Raw genomic sequence first — 16741 nt, forward strand, 5'->3', positions numbered from 1 at the left:
TATTGATATTTAAGTTTCTTAAGGAGTTAAAACAAGAGCTGCATGAAACTTTTGCACATCTAAAGCAATGGGCTAATAGGGACATCCGAATGCCTCATGTTATCCCTAATCCTGTGTTCACACTGGAAATATGAACACCCATTTAGCAGATGGTGTTCACACTAGAAAAACAAGGAGGGGCTTCTTCTTATTCTTTTACTGTGTACCAGCGCATGTTTGCCACCGAGGCAAATCTCAACAATCTTGCTTTTTTTTCCACAGCCCTTTTCGATATATGACTAAATTCCAGCTGGTCAAAAACCGTAGTTATGATGAATTCTCATGAGGTTGGCACTTTCGTGAAATAAAAGGGACGTCATCCATACGTCACTACCAAATCTGAGTCCCTGACTGGTCAAACTGGTTTAACATTTCATTGTTTGTGATCGCTTGAGCGCACATCGCTGAGGGCAGCGTGAACGTAGCTTAGGTTCAGTGCAATATCAGCCCCTGCTGTCCTCTGCGTGTTTGATGATGAGGAAGAAAGTGATCAGAAAACTCAATTGGAATTTAGTTTAATAAAAGTTGGGTCAGATTTGTGCAGAGATCTCTGGGTCTCGGACATGCAAAGACAAAAGACTCATAAAATACAGTTCACTCATATCCCCTGCAGGCGGTTCTTATGTGGCTCCAAGTCAATGTTTGTCCGGACAAGAGAAACCCCCAAAAACCTCAACAATCTCAAACTCTGGATTAGCACACATGCATCAGTACCCTTTTTTTTTGTGTCCGTTTATTTTCATTTAACCAAAAGACAACATCAGAGCAAACTGTTTACAGAAATTTGGTTTTTTAGTCTCTGATAGTTTTAAATGTGTGTAATGAAGGTTTTCTGTAGTCTAGTAATTGTAATTTAATTACTGTAATTGAAACAGTAATTCATTACATTATTCTGTTATTGACAAGGATTTCGTCTTTTTTTTCGTCCATGGGGCTGGGATTTAGGCCGAGAAATTGGTCTTCATTTTTCATTTGCAAGGTCTTAAATTAACCTGAAGAAACGTGTAGGATTAACCATTTTGTATATAAACTCGTTATTTCACACCAGACTCAGAAACGTGTGTTTGAGCGACCACTTCCAATAAAAAGTCTATGTAAATGTGCGCAGTTGCACATTTTAGGCTTCCGCGTTTAAAACTCTTGCGTTTACGCATCGCTACGCTAGTATTTAAGTCTGTTTTCAGGCTCCGAATCTGAATTGCTTCCCTACCCCTATGGCTTCTCCCTACCTCTACATTTATCCCAAAACAGAGAGGTGAGAAAAGGGAGGAGTCAGAGTAGGGACACAATTAAGATTCAGCCTCATATATCCTAATAGAGCTGTGAGAGAAAAAGCCTGCAAGTCACTTTGACATTTCCAACCAAGCCTCCTCCAACTGTGGGAACATGCACTAGTGTCGGGCAGCAGCTGACCTGTGTGAACACCATCTGCTAAAACCACATTCTGGAACGCAACACACACCTGGTGTTTAAATAACTTAATGGTTTACAACACAGATGCCTATAGCAAAGCTACGCAGACTCATTTGAAAATATTTGATTGTGACATAATGTTGAAATTAAGAGGTTTGTTCTTCCACTGGCTTTTCAGGCGTCTAAAGCTGAGCACGCTGCAGTCATCCTATGGAGTACGACCACATGGCGCCAACTGCAGATGCTGCCGTATCACACTCTCACAGTTACGCAGATGGCTTTCTCGCCAGACGCTCAGCTCCTGTTGGCAGTTTCCCGAGACCGCACCTGGTCGTTGTGGAGGCGGAGCCAAGAAAGTGCAGGTAAAGAAAAAGTTTGATTAAAAAAAAGAAAAAAAAAAAGGTGACCCAGACATGTTACCCATTCAAACTAGATATATATTTTTTCTCATATATTTCCTAAACAATAGGGCAAAAGTAAAAAAAAAAAATGACTTTAACCTCACAAAAACAGTTGTATGACACCAAACCAGTATATGGACCCATTAGGACTGGCGACTACTGCCATAGAGTCTGCATTTTTAGCTGTAAACTGTAAACCAGTCACAGAGTCCAGAGTAGGTATGTGCCCCATAAAATGGATCATAACTACTCAATGAATGAGTCAGGAATTCTCCTCACTTTTAGGAACTACAACTGTCATGCTCAGTATGAGACGATAGTTCTTCAGGGTGATTTTCTTGCAGTTTAGTTTCATTAAAAATGAGTTTGAATGTCAAAACAGCAACACAGGAGTCATTCTGGCAGATATTAGTTTAAATTAAATAAAACAAACCAACAACATTTCTTTCAAAATGAATCCCAAGTTGAGTAGGCATTGTTAGATTGACTAATTAACACTAGGAAAAGCCAAATGTGTATTGTTATTTGATATTTGTCCAAGAGTGATGTTACAACAGAAAACATAATTAAAAGAATAAAATTAAACTTGTTTATTTAGTATTTTTCTTTAATCTGAATGTCCTTTTTTGTTGAAGTTATAGGAAAATGGTAAAAGAAAAATCTGTACATTTTATAAACGAATGCAAAATACCCTGCTTAAAAATAGAAAAGGACCACTAAAAAACACTATAACTCCAGGTCAATCACACTTCTGTGAAATGAAACTGTCCTCTTTGGACGCAATGCTGAATGACTATATATTCCATAGGCTTTTGTGCAAATGGTAAATGCTGTATATTTCTATAGCTCTTAACTACCTTCTTAGAAGGCCCACAGTGCTTTATAGTCACAGTTACATTCACACAATGATGCTACCAAACTCTGGCACCAATCTATAACCACCAGGGGCATCCCGGGGTTCAGTTTCTTGCCCAAGGACTCTTCGACAAATTGGGTGGGCAAGGCGGGAACCGAACCTATGATTTTCCGATCAGGTCGACCGCTTTACCTCTGCACCATGGCTGCCGTGAAAATTCTAGGCATGGTTCAGCCTGGATCTTATTTTTGTGATGATTATTTGCTATCTGCTAAGCTGTATCTCATTGTTTACTACCCTATCCAATAAGGGGTTGCTCTTTATGTATCTTGGACAATGGTAACAGATGCGTAGTGTCTCTTGCCCATATACCTCATTGGATGAGGCTTCATGAAGCATTGAAGCCTTGATTGTCTTGAACTCCCTCCAAAGTGTCTCTAAATTGTCTCTCCAAACTTTCACTGACCGCAACTCTCCATTAAACACCAACATATTGAATGGTGCCTGAGGGATTTTTATTGATTGTAAGACACTTCCCTAACCATTGTGCTCTCTTATGGGGTCCAGATGACCCCACCCTTACATTGATGTCTGATCTGATCCCTCCCATGACAAAGATGACTACTTTTAATGTAAACATGCCTAGGATAACACAAGGGTTAATCACTTTTATGGTAATGTCCAAAGCTTCAGGTGTCGACATTTTCAGCCCCTACCCCCCCATCCAAAAAAAAACAAAGGAAGCAAGCAAGCCTGCCTTAAAATCCTCATTGCTGACATCACTAGTTTTGATCACTTTTAAATGTTGGCTTTACTGTCACTCTAGTAGTAGCATGAGACAAAGTCTACAACCCACACATGCAGGTATATGGGTAGTGATGGGTGGATGAAGCGTCATGAAGCTTTGAAGCCTTTCACCCTGTTGGTTCAGTCATGTGTGAAGCTTCATTTTTTTCTTGTAGGTCATCTGATGGATGCAAAAAATATCAATTGATAGGAGTTTAAAGTGTGTGACATTTTTCAGAAAGAAAAAAACCCTAACCACTAGCGTTGATCACTTCTTAATGCTGGCTTTGTTTTTAACTCCAGTAGTACCATGAGACGGAGTCTACAACCCACACAAGCAGCTTTTTGGCAACACAAAGTTATCGCCTCTGCATTGGAAATAGTCTCTGAGTATTTTTTAGAAACAGACTAGACTAAACTGGGTATCCCTTTCCTTATACCCTCCTTCTTGGTAAGGAAAACTTCTAAAAAAAGATTCTGGAAAAAAAAGAAAACAACCTTAGAGATGTCTACATGAAGGAGGGATTCTCTACCAGGACAGACGGGCAATGTCCCAGGACTGTTGAAGAAGAATTAGCCTAACTATACAACTACATGTTTGAATAGTGAAGCAGAGGGGATTTATCCAGATGGAGCTGGGGGACAGCTAAGGGCGCAAGAGGAGCCAGAGGCACGGTCCAGAACCAAGATGAGCCAGAGATAAGGTCCTCGACCAAGACGAGTCAGAGACAAGGTCCAAAATGAGCCAGAGGTAAGGTCCACAACCAAGACAAGCTAAAGGCGAGGTCCAAGACGAGCCAGAGGCAAGGTCCACAACCAAGATGAGCCAGAGACAAGGTCCAAACCCAAGATGAGCTAGAGACAAGGCCCACAACCAAGACCAGCCAGAGACGAGGTCAGAAACCAAAACGAACCAGAGGCAAGGTCCACGACCAAGACAAGCTAAAGGCGAGGTCCAAGAACAGCCAGAGGCAAGGTCCACAACCAAGACGAGCCAGAGACGAAGTCCACGACCAAGACGAGCCAGAGATGAGGTCCACGACCAAGACAAGCCAGAGGCGAGGTCCACGACCAAGACAAGTCAGATGCAAGGTCCACAACCAAGAAGAGCCAGAGGCAAGATGTACGACCAAGACCATCCAAAGCCGAGGTCCAAGACAAGCCAGAGGCAAGGTCCACGACCAAGACGAGCCAGAGACCAGGTCCACAACTAAGACGAGCCAGAGACCAGGTCCACATCCAAGACAATCCAGAGGCGAGGTCCACTGTGAAGACGACCTAGAGACGAGGTCCACGACCAACACGAGCCAGAGGCAGTTATTTGGGTCATTAAAAAATGTTTCCTCGTTGATGACTGTCAAGATTCATATTCCATATCAGTACCAACTTGTTCAAGGTTTTTATTTTTGCTTTTATGGCTTCCGCTGAGGGATTTTTCCTGTTTTTGCTCTGTAATAACACACAACACAATGTCCTGCAACTCGGATCGGTATGAACCTAAACAAGAACAATACTAAAGTGTGCATCTTTATTATGCTGACAAATAACCTCCATTTAGGAGCTGCTGATATAACAACAGGGTGCTCCCATTTCTAAGGGACAGTCTCTGCAGGCTGACTTGGCGATGAGCAGAGCAGGAAACATAAAAGCCCAGAGGATCACCCCCTCAGGTGCACCTGGTAATGCATCTCATGTTTCTGCTGGATGCTCTGAATGGTCCTAATGTGCACTGAAGGAGGATAAGCAGACCTGCTCGCCCGTGTTTGCCTGTGCGGCGAGCTGCACAGAGACACAATTCGGTGTGCCTGTTTGTTAGAAAGGGGGGTGGGGGGCGGTCGGGGGCACCCGTCTGCTCTGGTTGGCTGCTGAATCACTCAAGGTGATTGTGAAGAACACACTCGTGCACGCACAATGCCCACACACAATCCCACCGGCGAGGCATGGGAAGGTTAAATGAAGTCCGTGCTGATCAAACAGTGACTCTGGTATCACCACGTATCACTGTCTGTCTGCCGGCTCTGCCTCAGCATTTCCTTTCCTTGTTTTCCACGTCTAACTTCTTCTCCCTTGTGTTATTTTTTTCATACTCTTGTTACATTTCATCCGCAATTTTCCATTCGATCTTGCACGTGTTGCCGTGGTCCTAATCGGCCTCCACTTACCTTCAAAGAATAAAAGTGAGCAACATGTTTGTTAAATCGTTGTGTGCTGGTTTTCACAGTCATTTGTTTTACTGCAGCGTGCGTTCTCCAATGAAGGGCACGGCTGCCGCAGATTCAAAGACCGACAGCTGCCAACCGCATACAAACAAGCTCCCGAGGGGAAACCAATCGGGGGGTCTGAAACGACTCAGGTTGGGGGGGAAATGCTCTCCAGCAGGTCATAAACCGAAACCGGTTGAAATGGAGGGCTGGAATGAGCGTTCTCTGTCTGCTCGGGTTGTTTATTTGTTACCCCAGACAGGCTTTGTGGCCACAGAGCAGTGAAGCACAGATGTCACAGTGCAGTAATCATAACCGCTTCCAACAGCTCATCCTCTCCTGGAGAGGACATCAATAAATTGTGGCAAAAAAATAAATAAATGTTGTTAGACTGATAACATTTTAGTGTTGAGATAAACTTAATGCTTCTATCATGTTTTTTCCTGCAGAGCCTCCCTTCTCCTTGTATGCGCACACAGGGAAGGAGACAGCCGTGCACACTCGAATCATCTGGTCATGTGACTGGAGCCCTGACAGCAAATACTTTGTGACATCAAGTCGGGACAAGAGGGTAACCTGGTGTTTTTTTTTTTTTATCTGTAAAGAATTCTGATCTAGAGCTAATAGATCACCTCGATGTTCTGCAGGTGATAGTGTGGGGTCCCTGCAGGCTGGACGATTCTGAAGACATGGTGCCTCCCACAGACATTAGCCCGTGTTCTTCCATCTTGGATGTGGGCAGTTCTGCCACCGCAGTAGCTTTCTGCCCTGAACTCTGCTCTGATAACAGGTACACACTTGCTTCATTTTGATTAGTTCACAGCTTCTTACATCTCTTCTTGTTCAGATTGATCTTTTCGGTTGGCATTCAGGAGACTTGTTCTTTAATGTAGAGCATAATAATTAGGGATGTCTTAATTTGATCACATGAAGGGAAATCCAGCCCGATAACGTGGTTGATGACTTGATTGAAATCGGACAAGGGAATCTGGCCACCAACTCGAAAATTCATAGCCAGAAATCCCACGTCAGGGGATTCCTGTTTGTTTGAGGAGCTTAGACAGAAGAACAGTAGCAAAGAATTAATAGCAAAGCAAATAAAAAGTACTGTTTGCAACAAAACACGTCTGAGATTGCGTTCACTCCAAACAAGATAACATGAGTTCTGTAAGTGCTTTGTTTGTCTTATCTCTTTACCTCTATGTTTACAATAAAAACAGCCTTTTAATTTAGCCACATTTCAGTCTCTGTTGTCTGGTCTATATAGGTTACAAATTTAGGGTTAAACACACAAATATGTGTAGGATTTCTTGATTTTTTTTTTTTTATTGTAAAATGAATATTAGTCTCAATCACATTGGCTTAGTTAAGATTAATTGTAAAGGTTTAAGTTTACCTTTAGTTGTTTAAATGTCCTTGTAGGTTAAGGAAGACTAAAGGCAATGAGAGTAGGAACTGCAGCTCTTCTAAAGTTGCTTTCCACGCTCATGCATGTCCGCTCTGGTTTGCTCCACAGCTATCTGCTTGCCGTTGGCCTGGACTCTGGACAGATCCTGTTGTACAGGTGGAGCCCTCACCAAAAGGCATCTGGAGGAGACGACTGGATCAGCTGTGGAGGAACCGACACATCGTATCCTTCCAACACCTTTTTAAAAACCCTCTTTTGGCTTCTATTGAAAAGCACAAATTTTGTTAGAACACAAAGAATTCACCACCTCCAAATGTGCCTAAGATACCGCATGTATTCCTCCACTCCCGGTCAATTTACTTTCAATATAACCTTTTCAAGCATTAGTTTCTCGTAGGAAGGGTCAGAGACGGATCACCGTCTCTGACCCTTCCTACGAGAAACCATTCTTGTTTACCCCGGGTCGCCTTCTTTGGCCAAAAAACTTGCAAAAATTGTCCATACACAAGTCTGTGTAGGACGCACACATACAATAAACTATACACTGATTGCCTAAATGTCTTAATTCTAGCAGACACACCTGCGTCTCATCTACTACACTTTTATTTTACCTTTGTATCAGAATCAGAATAACTTTATCGTCATCGTACAGAATTCAATGAAATTTGTACAAAAAAAGTCCGAATAAAAAACATACATGTAAGAGATAGTAAACAGACATAAATAAAAGATAGTAAAAAGAAATATAAAAGAGATAGTAAAAGGACGTAAAACAGAGTAAAAAAGATAGTAAAAAGAAGTATAAAAGAGCAGCTCAGTGGCCTTGAGGTAGAGTGTCTGCCCTGAGATTGGAAGGTCGTGGGTTCAAATCCCAGCTGAGTCATACCAAAGACTGTAAAAATGGGACACATTGTCTCCCTGCTTGACTCTTAGCATTAAGGGGTTGGATTGTGAGGTTAAACCACCAAATGGTTCCCAAGCGCGGCTGTGTCTGAAGCTCACCGCTCCCTCAGGGGATGGGTCAAATGCGGAGAACAAATGTGACGCACCTATAGTGGGACTTTTAACTTTAACTTTAAGAGAAAGTAAAAAGACGTATTAGAAATAGTAAAAAAAATACATATTTAAGAGATTGTAAAAAACAAATATATAAGAGATGGTAAAAAAGACGTTGAAATAAGAAATAAGGAGCTAAAAAAGAAAATGACTGTCCGCATTTAGGGCTGAGACAGCTCTTGGGTAGAAGCTGTCTCTTAGCTGTTCTCATTGACCTGTATCGCCTCCCAGAGTCTGAATCTGTCCTTTGTAATGCTATGTGCTTTATGTAGGTAGTGAGTGTTGTAGATATGATGTTTAAAGCCTCTTTTCCACTGAGGAGTATAGTACGGTCTGGTGTTTTGAGCGTTTCAATTATAAAAATGGCCCATTAAGCCAGACCGAACTGTACCATCCATTTGTTGTAGGTCCATAGAGAGATGAACGGACCGGTTAGCGTAGAGTTACTGTTGAAACCCTTTCATTGACGAAGAGAAAGCGCCTATATTCCTCTCCACCGCCTGCAATCTTCTCCCAAACAGGATTTAATGCTTTGTATATATGAAGTACTAAAAGCTAAGCGGTCGCACTGCTATAAGGTAAAGCTACGCAATCGGTAAACACCCCTTATACGCCATGATGGTCCAACCTGGAGTGGAAACGCTCACCTGAATTGCCTGGACCATTCTTGATTGAATTTTGTTAGAGATAGAAGTAAGTCATTTTCTGTAGGTGATGTCACACTCACACCCAATTCAGTTAAAGATCCTCTTTAACTTGTCAAGCTACAATTGTCAAAGACCGACCCTCAACATTTTGGCCTTAAAAAACACCTGTAAAAACATTCTGCATGTTTCTGGCCATTCAAGCTTGTTTTCCTTCACCTCACATCCGTTACAGGCAGAGCCACACGTTGGCGGTCAAACGGCTTCGCTGGAGGCCTAAGGCTGGTCAAGCAGGTACCGAGATCGCCGACGAGGGCGACAGAGAAAGAGAACTCAAAGAGAGCTCCTGGGTCCAGTTGGCCAGTGCCAGTGACGACCACGCTGTCAAAATCTTCAGCATCAACATGCTGGCTCTTTAACACCACAAACACGGACTCCATTATATCTTTCTCGCGCAGACACTTGAACCTAAGGCCACAGGCCGGCACGCCACACAAAGGCCACAGTTGCTTGCCGTTAAGGTGTTCAGTCTGTGTGACAGTCAGACGAGTCATGGGTCAGTCGCAGGACAAAGGCACAGCACACAAGCCCTGCAGTCGTTCAGCACAGAGCTGAGCTAATCTGAAGGGTGGAAACACAGTGACCTTAAGGGGGTCTTTCGCTTGGACATTTCAGTGTGTTTTATATTCAGTCTGGAACAGTGGTGCGTATCTGCACAAACACGATGTTTAAAAGGTATTTGTATTCAAATCTTTAAACTATAAATGATAAAAGTGATCTGGTTCAGGATGCATTTTTTTTGTCTGTTGTTGACGCTTTTTTTGTTCCCTTTTTTACTGTCTGATTTAACTAAATGAAATGTAACAACAATAAAACAATAAACTGCAAATAAACTTCAAAGTTCTCATAACTTTTTGAAAGTTTTAAAACTTGTGACTTATAACAGATTCACTAAATATCAGACAAGAAGTTGATCACAGTATCTGATTAATCTGGTTAGTCTTTAGAATAGTAGTTTAAATTTCTAATCCACAAAACTATATGATTCCTTTAGCTACTAAAGCTAATTATCCATGTTTTGCTTCTATAGATACCTAGCCAGCAAGGCCAAGTGGGCCCCATATGGCCTAGAATTGGGAACAAAATGTGGGCCCCGACTGGGTTTGTTCGCAGTTTCGGTGGTGCCTCCACCTGTGTTTGCACACATTGGGTTATGTGGGTAGTCGGTGGGTAGGTTAGCCTACCTCCCGTTGGATGGAGTAGCATGCTAGTGAGCTCCACTGTAGCGAGCTCCTGTGTATTGAGCTAGCAAACTCCACTTAATTGAGCTAGCGAGATCTGCTGTATCAAGCTTGCGAGCTCTGCTGTTGTGAGTTAGCGAGCTCCACTGTAGCGAGCTAGTTAACTCCACTGTAGCAGGGTCCAATGTAGTGAGCTAACGAGCTCCGCTTTAATGATCTAGCAAGCTCTTCTGTAGTGAGCTAGCGAGCTCTGCTGGTGCCAGCTTGTGAGCTCCGCGGTAACAATCTAGCAAACTCTGCTTAAACAAGCTAGCAAGCTCCACTGTACTGAGCTCCACTGTACTGAGCTCCACTGTAGCGATCTAGCGAGCTCCGCTGTCCACCAGCCCACTTAAGCCAATGTGGGCAAACACAGGTGGGGCCGCCACAGAAACTGTGGACAAACCCATCCACATTTTCTGCACACTTTAAAACCCACCTATGCCTTGCTGGCTGGATATTAGTGTCTGGTGCCAATTTTTAGGTTTAACACACTCACTGGCCACTTTGTAGGCACACCTCAACTGCTCATTAATGCAAATTTCGACTCAGCCAATCACATGACAGCAACTCTCTGAGGAATGTTTCCAGTACCTTGTTAAATCTATACCACCGAAGATTTGGGGGGTTCTGAAGGCGAAGGGGAATCCAACCTGGTCCTGGTTCCCAATAAGACAGCATTACTTGTTTTGAAAACTATAGACCATTCATTGGTCTATAATTTCCCACATAATGAGTAAAGTACACTATATGTGAATTGGAGATGGACAATGTCAAGACATTAGTGGCATTTTCCTGGAAAATCTATGATTTATCCATGCAAACTCCTTTATGGAATACCCTGATAAACCATGACACAAGAACATCTAATCACAAAAGAAACGTCCAAATGTTAGCAACATTTGTTATGCATAAAAACGAGTTACTTAATGGGCATATAGACGTTTTCCACTTTATAAGGTGCAAGGCATTAATGGAAAATTCAATATAAACGAAAGGCCACTCTAATTTCCATCAATGCATCTACGCAGACGTAGCAGGTTCTTTCCCCTCACAATTACATAAAGTGCATTTGCCATTCTTTGCAGTCCTTTCTGTGCGCCTTTTGATGAGGCGCTTTTGCCATAATGGGGTGAAAGGGAGGGATAAGAAGTCTAGAATTCTCCGAGTGCTGCTGCTTAATGGGTAAACTGGTTTCATGTGGCGCAGAAAATAAACCTCTGACAAAGGTTGCTGAGACCCCGAGAGCACTGCTTTAGAAACGGAGTGAATGAGGGAGTTCTGTGGATCATTTTATTATTATGTGTCAGTATAGCACCCTGGGCATCTGAGGTGAATAATTAAAGATTATCACTGAAAGTTAGAGCTCCCTCTCCCACCTCTAAAATGATGACATTTCAGGCCTTTGTAAGACAAACAAAGACTATGACAGACAGGTTTTAAGGGCAGTCTGGTGTGCTGTTGTGTGTGCACTGGGTTTGTGAGTCACACCTGTATGGATGCAGTGTTAAGGTGCATTCACACCAAAGGCGATTCGTGTAGCAGAGGCGGCCAGCTCCAATGTTAATCAATGGTACAGGTGTGCTCTGAGGCCAATTGAAGCCCCGCGTTGCGATTTGAGTGGCTGGCGCAGATCGGGCCAAAATTGGTCGCTGTGTCGAATCAGCCAATCAGGGACTCAGCTTTGGGCACGTGACATTTTCTGTGACTCGATCAGCAGGTGGAATATTAATCCAATAGGAGCGTTTTGTTCTGTCACACCGCTGCAGGAAAATGAGTTGATTTGGAAAGATGTAGGCATTATTTTTCATTTACTGAAGTACCGAAATTGGCACCGATTAGGTACCCACTGGTCCAGTACCGGTACCCTAACCTTAACAAGGTACTTGTTCACGTCCAGCAACGCATCCAGTTCACGCCTGGTGCCGCATCTGGTACCGGCTCGGGTCCAGTACTGAATTGCAAAATGCAATGTCGTTTAAATTACGACATTAAAAACTCACGACAATTTAAAATATAATTGATGTGGTTTAATATTTTAGTTTTACATTTTAATACTGAATTCTAAAATGCAAAGTGTATTCAATTGTCAGTTGAGAATTGCATATTACTTTGAATTATGACAAAAAAAACTTCCATAACTAACTTGGTTGGGGGGGCTGTGTGTTTGTGTGCCTGTGAAGCTCCAAAAGCCACGCCCACCCAGAGAATATTTTTGAAGCAGAGGCTTCAGATCAACATGAAAAATGTTTTTTTTAAGATATTTAGGTTGTGGAATTTTGGTTAAAAACCTTCATAATCATAATTAAACTACTACTGGGAATGTGTTTTTTTTTTATTAAAAAAATTGTCATGGGGGACTTTAACCAACATTAATATGTGACGACTTGAGGATGAAAATGTGACTGCAGTGGGACCGATTTGGTTATTGTGGTTGGTCCAGTCACTACATCTTCTTACCTCAGACATCACAGAACCATCATCTTCACCCCCAACTGTCAGTGGAGGATAATGCTCCACCACATGGTTCCAGATTCCTCACAGCTGGACTTCAGGAAGTGGGAGTGTCTCATGGTATAACCAGTAATGACCTCTGACCAACCTGCATATAGACCTCGTGGAAGAGTGGAATGCCTCTTAGCTTAATGCAAATAGTGTGTTTCCCCAAATTTCAAAATGCTGTATATTACTACAATTGTGTTTAATACACAAAGGTAAACATTATTAATAGAAGGTGCACATAAACTTGACTTTCAGTCACACTTTATTTAACGATGATTTCAAAGGAAAAGCTGTCCATAACATTCAGACAACAAAAGAATAATGTTCTTCAGACCCTCATAAACTAATGGCTCAAAAATGTTCAGATGTTCCAAGTGTTATACTTATTTTTATACAACTTTTTCATAGCTATACCTCGTCTGTACATAACATAGTTACAGATACTGTAAATAAATAAAACATAAAGATTTTCAACAACCTTTGTGTCATATTTGTGAAATATTTCTCATGTAAAAATTTGAATGTCATATATACGTATATCGGTCTATAGATATACAGATATCTATATATCATATAATTATGTATATATTTCTTTGTTATAACAAAAGTTTATTGCCCCTCTTGAAGAACTTTTATTTCATATAGCTTGTATTTACCATTTTTAAGTCTTAACTGAGCCTAATGCCATGTGATACCACATATCAAATTGACAAAACAGTATGGACCTGTGTGTGTTTCTCCACCTAATATATTTGTCGTATGGTTATAGTTCAGCACATCTATGTTTCGTGTTCTCCAGAGACCCTGATAATGACACATACAAATATATAATCATCTACGTCACTTTGAGATTTTGAACTTAACATAAAAAGACCTGTGGCCAATACAAACCCCCAACATGACAATGTTGAACACAGGAAATAATGAGCCCTTGACCCACAAGAATTGCATTTGAACAATTTGTCATCCATGAAAAAAATGAAGAAATTAACGATATATTAAACGTTAGGGCAAATTAAAGAAAAAAAATTGCATTCAATGTTTTAGAAACATTATTTTGTAAACGCTTTTATAACAGGATTTTTTTTTTTTTTTATGGTTATTTGCTGCTACCTTCACTTTAGTGCCCTCGGTAAACATTGATAGTAACCAGTAACATGGTAGGTAAAGTTGAGAATCTTGGCATCGACATGTTTGAATGAATCAATCAAGTGGTCGAATGAATCGAAATTGATGAAAAAAAAATAAATAAGTGGAAGCAAAAATCAAGTGAGAAGAAGGTGGACAACAAGAGTGGATTTGTCACAACAGTTGCAAAAACAGAGGTAACTCTGTGAATCATACATTTTATTTTCATGCCGTTTTGAGAAAACCAATTACTCCAAACATGAACACCATCATCAGAGTATTGTCAAATTGTACACAATCACATATAATGTAATATATAAAAGCTGTTTCTTCTGGTAGAAGAACCAACCCTCTGACACCGTCTGTTACTCACGTGTCCTAAGACAATGATTCTCTAGGTGGAGAACAAATCTCCTTGGAGATCTGTGCTCAGAGTGTACAGCAAGGGCTGGAAGGGAATCAGCTCTCTCTGGGAGTCACCTTGACATGTCCGGCAGCATGTGGTTCTCTGGTTGCTCGTTTCCCTTCTCCATCTTTGACTAGTCCGTTGACTTCTTCTGCTAAAGACTGATTGACAGTGTTTACGTTCAGACACCAGCTTGCAGAGCAAACTCCATCCATCTGAAGTAGAGCTTACCAAAACGGTCCTATTCACTGATGCATGAAATTGAAATTATTCTATGACACGTACAATTTACAGATGTGTGGCCAATGTTGTAATGCTGGGTAAAGCGCATTTAGGACCCCATGTAGTCAGTTTTGGGTCCTGTAGGCTACAATATAAGAAGACAACAGGCACAGCGCTCAACAAACAAAAAACAAAAAACAAAAGACACCAATGGTGAAACAATATGCTGAGAACAACCTTTCTCGCACTCTATTATAAAGTCTTCATCCCACAGAGTTTTTGCTGCCTTTCTCCTACAGGAGGAAACGTTTTACAAAAAAGCGATGACAATTTGTATGAGTGTTGTGCTCAACGTTCTCGGGTCAATCTTTGTGTGGGCACTAACTTACATTTCTACAGCAACTGAGGTATGTTCACTGTTCTCAGGTGTGATTTCTCATGACGCACAGTATTGTCTGTAACAGAAGGCCCTGTGTCTGTGCTCATTCACTTTGATCAGCGGTGCCATCTTGAATCTGAGGCTACAGTTGGTTTGGATTCGTTACACAGCACTCCCATTTGTCGAGTGCCCGCACTTCACTTGGAAATTCAGGTCTTCTGCTCAGTCCAGGAACTGGTAGACCTACATCCTTTCCATTACCTACTTTTTGTCACATAGTCTGATCAATCTAGTTTCAAAGTCTTGATCCTTTTTAGCCGTTTACCTCTAACTGTGCTGGTTAACTGTGAAGGCGAGAGCCAAAGGGCATTTCAACAGTCCATTGAGCTTGAGCTGTGACACAACACACCTGGACCGCCACTCTACAAACACCACAAGGTGCTTTCTTAGGGTTTAAGCGTAAGCCTGTATTTGTGGATTTTTGTTAATGTAACACACAGAACACAACTATGAAACACTCTTGTGGCATATTTTAGCTGTGTTTCTAACGTATGCAGCCTTGGAGACCTGTTGAAAGGCATAAATACTCTGTAAAACATGCGCTCTGAAGACAAATTAGGTTTTAAAAATGAAGGCCTGTGTGAAGTCCGACATGAACTCTCCAACAAAAACTAGTGGTACAAATCGACCAAAGTGAAGAGACAAGGCCATGTGCATCTTACTCCAAGTCGAAGGAGTGGACCCTGAAGCATTGTCATATTCTGCAAGTCAGACTTTGAAGTATATTTGCTGCCCATAAACTAATATATCAACTGTTACATTAACAAATGTGTATATCTTTCCGTCTGTCTAATTTGTTTATAAAGTTTCATTTGAAATTATTTACCTGCTCCACACCTAGAACCCAATAAATTGTCCATTCACAGCATATACAAAGCATACAGTACATCAGTGTCAGAAATTATGATATTTACATGACTGAACAAAGTTAGGAGGCAAAGGATGATTTGTTTAGCGGGGTACTGCAAGTGCCACACCCCAATATCTATATCCAATCACTGAAGCAGTGAAATACTTAAATTTGATGACAAGCCCACACATCACAGTGGGCACGAATTGTACACAGAACAGATAGGAAGCAAAACCAGACAATCCCTCCTGAAGCAGGTAAGGCTACATGTCAGATTAGGGCTGGTCTGCTGCTGCTGTTGGAATGTCACTGTGCTTATGCACACGCCTTTATTTGTGTATAAATGTGCATTACTGTGCATATTTGTATATGCCTATTCAGGGGGCTGATGGCCAGGGGGATGTTTATCACAGAAGTTTTTCAGGGTCCTCTAGTGCACACTCTGTCAACGCCCAGCTCTGTCTGACTGACAACATCAGTTCGTGAGAAACTGGGGCACAGAGGCAGGCAGAGAGAGCAAAACTTTGTTCCCTCTGTCCTCCATGATCCAAGACAAAATACGCACATATGCTGACGACATCAGTCTGTTTGCTGTAGAAAAAAGAACAATTTGCGTCCCTTCTGCAAAGAGCCACGTGGGGAGTGGTTTGAAGCTCACAGACCAGAGACCATTACACGGTAGGAAGGGGGCATGTGTCTGTGCCTTGGGCTGGAACCAGGGCTTCCATTAGGACTGGTGCAGCTGGCGTCGACCCCTCCTATTGAGGGTAAGTAAGCATGGTGCAGGATGGGCAGCTGCAAAGACAGCCGACGCTGTATGCTGCAAATAGAGAAAACAATCATGTCAGAGAAAACATGACACTGATTTTAGTACTATGTTAAAACAAGCCCTTTACATCCAAATGAACATTAACCATCTAGCAAATAATGAGAAAAGTCAAACTGTCAGAATATGGTCTGTAGCAGTATTTATTTCATTAATGATTTTTTTCCAGTGTGTATTTTCCATTCATGATCAAATTTTGGTGGATAATACTTGATAAACTTTATCTTGATCTCTCTTTCTTCCTGTGCCATCAACTCATTCTCTCTGTTATCAGCTAATCTCAG

At 41.7% G+C, this 16741-nt stretch overlaps 2 protein-coding genes across 3 annotated transcripts in view; one reads left to right on the top strand and one right to left on the bottom strand.

Annotated features, from left to right (window-relative positions):
• Positions 1-9697, top strand: part of elp2 (elongator acetyltransferase complex subunit 2) — a 39424-nt gene extending 29727 nt beyond the window's left edge. For both annotated transcript variants that reach the window (XM_024259688.2, XM_024259697.2), the window contains exons 18-22: positions 1631-1814; positions 6146-6267; positions 6344-6486; positions 7213-7326; positions 9040-9697. In XM_024259688.2, coding sequence (XP_024115456.1) covers positions 1631-1814; positions 6146-6267; positions 6344-6486; positions 7213-7326; positions 9040-9223 — 747 coding nt within the window. In that variant the 3' untranslated portion in view covers positions 9224-9697. The remainder of the gene's footprint in view (positions 1-1630; positions 1815-6145; positions 6268-6343; positions 6487-7212; positions 7327-9039) is intronic.
• A 3133-nt stretch (positions 9698-12830) lies between these two features.
• The window catches only part of gabbr2 (gamma-aminobutyric acid (GABA) B receptor, 2), a 199458-nt gene continuing 195547 nt past the window's right edge, over positions 12831-16741 (bottom strand). The window contains exon 19 of the mRNA XM_024297033.1: positions 12831-16451. Within this exon, the coding sequence (XP_024152801.1) occupies positions 16286-16451 (166 nt within the window). The 3' untranslated portion in view covers positions 12831-16285. The remainder of the gene's footprint in view (positions 16452-16741) is intronic.

The sequence above is a fragment of the Oryzias melastigma genome, linkage group LG11 (genome assembly GCF_002922805.2).
Source record: "Oryzias melastigma strain HK-1 linkage group LG11, ASM292280v2, whole genome shotgun sequence".
Lineage (NCBI taxonomy): Eukaryota > Metazoa > Chordata > Actinopteri > Beloniformes > Adrianichthyidae > Oryzias > Oryzias melastigma.